Source organism: Alosa pseudoharengus, unplaced genomic scaffold, assembly GCF_046254945.1.
Source record: "Alosa pseudoharengus isolate Yale_2024_CS ecotype anadromous, Long Island Sound unplaced genomic scaffold, YU_APseudo_1.1 YU_APseudo_1.1_scf_11, whole genome shotgun sequence".
NCBI classification, from domain to species: domain Eukaryota; kingdom Metazoa; phylum Chordata; class Actinopteri; order Clupeiformes; family Clupeidae; genus Alosa; species Alosa pseudoharengus.
In genome coordinates, this window is record NW_027468576.1 from 34,284,222 (window position 1) to 34,289,221 (window position 5,000).

A 5,000-nucleotide genomic window follows, 5' to 3' on the forward strand; every position below is an offset into this window, starting at 1 on the left:
CATACACACTTTACTTTCTCCGCAATCCACGCTTCCACTGGGAGATAGCACACACACCACCTCACACACACACTTTACTCTCTACCGCACCTTACGCTGGGAAATAGCACACACACACACCTCACACACACACACACTTTACTCTCTACCGCACCTCACGCTGGGAGATAGCACACACACACCTCACACACACACACACTTTACTCTCTACCGCACGCCACGCTTCCACTGGGAGATAGCACACACAGCATCTCACACACACACTTTCCTCTCTCCGTAAGCCACGCTTCCACTGGGAGATAGCACACACACCTCACACACACACACACTTTACTCTCTACCGCACGCCATGCTTCCACTGGGAGGGTGCTGCCACTCTACAATGTTTTGCTTCAGTAATTGTGTAAACCTCACAAAGCCATACACACGTCCACACATACGCACACACAGAGGGGTGGGCAGTATTTATGATACATGTATTTAAAATACTTATATCAAATACAAAATAGTATTTTGTCATTTGTATTTAATTGGGTTGAAAAAAAAATGCTGCATATTTTGTGTCAAAATACTTTATAGGTGTGTATTTTATTTTTGTATGTGCAGTAAAATATTTTTGTTAAAACCAATACTTTTGGTGATGTGACTACATCATAAAAGTGCAAAACAATGAACGTAGCCTCTGACTGGTGCTGCCTTATTCATTTGCCCAGACTTGTTGTAATCAGAATATTGAGATTCAGGAAGATGATCCAGTGCAAGATGAGTAACGCACAGGTTGCTCATACACACCAGCGGCGTAGGTTTGGGCTCAGCTTTGGTGGGGACATAAACTGGCTGTCCTGGAGATGTACAATAATGAGGACCGGTTTAAATGAATACGACTTCACGACAAAAATACTAAGAGTTTGCCATAATATTGGTAGGGACAATAAAGTCATCCCAAAATATTGGTATGGAGTGGACATGACCCTGTGGTCCATATGCAAACCTACGCCCTTGACACACACAATAAACCCCCTCTTTCATACCAACCCACTCACTTAACCACATGGTTACTTGCTCACACACAAAGTCGGAACACATGGAACTGGTTATGCGGTTACCCTGCTCAAAAAGTTGCCCCATGTACGACCTAAAGCAGAATTCTGGGCATACACTGACAATGTCAGAGACTTCATTCTCCGTATTATATGCCAGTGTACCAGTTTGTTTCTCCAGTGTTGGAAATTGTTATTTTAAGGTGATAGAACTGCATTTGGTAACTTTAAACGCACATTCTGTGGCTCTCAACAGGCTCGGTGGTTGTACCACTTGACAAATTCAGTTGAGTACTCTGAGGCCGTATTTAGGCTGTGAGATGTAACAGGCAGGTCAGCATAGTTGATCTGTTGACTGTTTGTAGGTTTATGGCATGTCTCGTAGGCAGAGAAAAGATTACTCTCAAACACTGTCCACTTAATAAACACATTCAGTGTACTGATGAAGGAATAAACTAAACACACAGATATGTAAGGTTTGCAAAGCATGGTCCCTTTTTATGGAGTATTTTTAGTGTTTTGAAAATACAAATATACAGTATTTTATTTTGATATATAGGCAGTGCTGGGAAGATTACTTTTAAAATGTATTCCACAACAGATTACAGAATACATACACTAACACTGTACATGGCTTGGCTACTGTATTTTGTAGTTTATTTTGATTCACTTAATTAGGGTATTTTATATTTTATTGTGAAATACATTTTTATGTACACACGCAACCAACACACTGACAAGACAAGCTCCCTGACCTGCCTGTCGTGCAGAGAAGGCGAAGACCATGACGTCGTCGAAGGCCCAGCTGTAGTCCGGGTGCGGTGGGTAAAAGGCCAGATCGCGGCTGGCGAGCCGCCTCAGGTCCAGCAGGAAGGTGGAGTGGACCATGGGCACGGCGAAGCAGCCCAGACGCTTCCACTCACGAATGGGCTGGTAGTCAGGGGTGCGCTTGTAGTAGCCCTGGGAGAAGGAGAGGAGAGGAGAGGAGGGGAGGAGAGGAGAGGAGAAGAGGGGAGGAGAAGAGAGGAGAGGAGAGGAGAGGAGAAGAGGAGAGAGGTGAGGAGAGGAGAGGAGGAGAGAGGAGGAGGAGAGGAGGGGAGGAGAGAGGTGAGGAGGAGAGAGGAGAGGCGAGGAGAGGAGGAGAAGAGAGGAGAGGAGAGGAGAGGAGGAGAGAGGAGGAGGAGAGGAGGGGAGGAGAGAGGTGAGGAGGAGAGAGGAGAGGCAAGGAGAGGAAAGGAGAGGAGGAGAAGAGAGGAGGAGAAGAGGAGGGGAGGAGAAGAGAGGAGAGGAGGAGAGAGGAGAGGCGAGGAGAGCAGAGGAGAGGAGAGGAAGAGAGGAGAGGAGGAGATCAGAAGAGAAGAGGAGAGAAGAGGAGGAGGTCAGAGGAGAGGAGAAGAGAGGAGGAGAGGAGAGGGCAGGAGGAGGAGAGGAGTGGAAAAGAGAGGAAGAGAGAGGAGAGAAGAAGAGGAGAGGAAGGGAGAGGAGAGGAGAGGAGAGAAAGAGAGGAAAAGTAGAGAGGGGGAGGGGAGAAGGAGAGGAAATGAGATGAGAAGAGGGGATAGAAGAGCAGAGGAGAAGTAGTAAAAGAGGAGAAAAAGTGTGAAAAGAGAGAAGTATGTAGTATGGAGGTTTCAAGGTATAATACACTAATAAGCTTAATTTTTAAAAACACACTTTTAACAGTGAGTATATAGACACCATTGATCAGGGTACAAGTCTGGTGCATTATTAGTCAAGACATCATAATGATGCTCATAAGAGACTATGGTAAAGAAAAACAGGCACAGTTTCAAGTGATATCTCTCCAGGATGCTAAACTATCCCTGATGGTGTTCAAGTGGAGGTGAGGGGAGGTGTGTGTGTGTGTGTGTGTGTGTGTGTGATGGTCATGGGGTGAGGTACCTGGGGAGTCATGCCGCACCAGTAGTTAGAGTAGAGGGCACTGGAGTCAAGCATGGGGGCCACGAGGGTCCGGTTCTCAGCCATCATCAGGTCCAGGATCTTAGGGTTAGTCAGGAGGTTATCACTGTCCGCAAACTAGAGAGATGGGTGGGAGAGAGAGGGAGCAAGAGAGGAGAGGGGGGGAGAAGGGGAGAGAGGGAGCAAGAAAGGAGAGGGGGGGAGAGAAGGGGAGAGAGGGACAGATGACAGAGCGGTGGAAAGAATGTTATTAAAAACATGAATCCATCATGCCACCGGTGAGCCCTTGAGGGAGGTACTTAACCCTTAGTGGCTCCGGGGACACAGAACGGAGGGGGGACAGCAAGACGATGACGACACACCGAAGCGGTTATGAGCTACGTACAGACGCATTTGATAGACATTCCTAGTAGTGCCCAATAAACGGCTGTGGGCATTCGGAAACCACGTCTCAAATATGAGAAAATGAATGTGTAGTTCCCAGACCCCAACTCAATGAGATGAGCTCTGGTGTTAGCCAGGCTAGGGAAAGACAGGAAAGAAAAAGGAAAATGAGAGGACAGCCAGAGGACATCATACTGTGTACACCTTTCACCCGTATGCCTCGGCCTTTCAATTACGCTCTTCCTCATAACGGTTTCAAAGGCCTGCACCATGAGGCCCTGCTGTGACCTCCCTGCTGATTGCATCTGGAGCTGGGCTCTAATAACCCTTCCCTCAGAAAGTCCATATCATCAGAACAATGCTTTACTCCGTAATATGTCAATGTCAATCATACATCTTATTATCATGTTACATGATCGCTAAACGTTTGTTTGATTCTTGTTAATGTTGCCATCGGTTGTGGTTGAATTGAATACCGTTCGGCTATGGGCACCGCAAATTGCGTTTATAGAGGACGGTGACGGACGGTGATGAGCGCTGTTTACGTAATGAAGTGAAAGCTTCACATACATCCAGCGTGAGTGTCTCTGAAGTGAATAAGCCTGACTCGGGAAGTGAGGCCCTTCAGATGATTAAAGCCAGCTGATGTAGATCAGAGCTTGCTGTGCACTGTAAATATCACATTATTATGATTATCATTATCATCTCTTTGATGAATAGACATTAGAGATGGAGAAACTATACAGTACAGGCCAAAAGTTTGGACACACCTTCTCATTTCAATGCGTCTTCTTTATTTTCATGACTATTTACATTGTAGATTCTCACTGAAGGCATCAAAACTATGAATGAATGCAAAGTTATTTGGCCCACAGATGAATATTTGTCAAGTTATGGCTTGCTGAATATGTTATTAAATTAAAAAAAATAGCAACAAAAAAATAGCAACTTTGAAGAAACTAGAATATATATAACTAGAATATTTCACACTTTTTGTTAAGTACATAATTCCACGTGTTCATTAATAGTTTTGATGAATCTACAATGTAAATTCATAAAAATAAAGGAAACGCATTGAATGAGGTGTGTCCAAACTTTGGCCTGTACTGTATGTAAGCATAAATGTAAACACGCTCAGATTGTTTCATCGTGTAGCCTGGAGCAATCCTGGCCTACCCTGCTGTGTCTCTCTAACAGCACCTTAGAGAGCTACAGCCCTGACTCAGGTAGTCTGCCCCCTCAGCAGATTAAAGCCATCTGAGGTAGATTACGGCTGCAGGTCTGCCCCGCAGGAGAGCCTATCTCCTGATGGAAATCTGGGCACCCTTGATGGGCACACGATACTAAGGGGATTTCCTGCTGTGAGGCTTTTAAAGGCTACGCTTTCTTTCAGCATTGGCTATAGCCCTACACTGCAGTTTTGTCAGGTTTTACAACAAGACACTGTTTGTTTCAAAAAGGCCCAAGGATCATCACATGATCAGTGAATACATGTCAATGTTGAAATAACCACATTTGAATTTCCCCTTGGGGATCAATAAAGTATCTATCTATCTATCTATCTATCTATCTATCTATCTTACACACCTTATACTACATCAGTACTACGCTATGCCAGAGATTAACACAACACACAGTAATTATATCTTACTACGC

The 5,000-nt window shown here is 45.0% G+C and overlaps 1 protein-coding gene across 1 annotated transcript in view; it reads right to left on the minus strand.

Moving 5' to 3' along the window:
* The window catches only part of colgalt2b (collagen beta(1-O)galactosyltransferase 2b), a 45,683-nt gene that overhangs the window by 16,181 nt on the left and 24,502 nt on the right, over positions 1-5,000 (minus strand). Inside the window, exons 4-5 of the mRNA XM_076277680.1 lie at positions 2,943-3,077; positions 1,796-2,000 (exon numbers count right to left, since the gene is read on the minus strand). Of these exons, the coding sequence (XP_076133795.1) occupies positions 1,796-2,000; positions 2,943-3,077 (340 nt within the window). The remainder of the gene's footprint in view (positions 1-1,795; positions 2,001-2,942; positions 3,078-5,000) is intronic.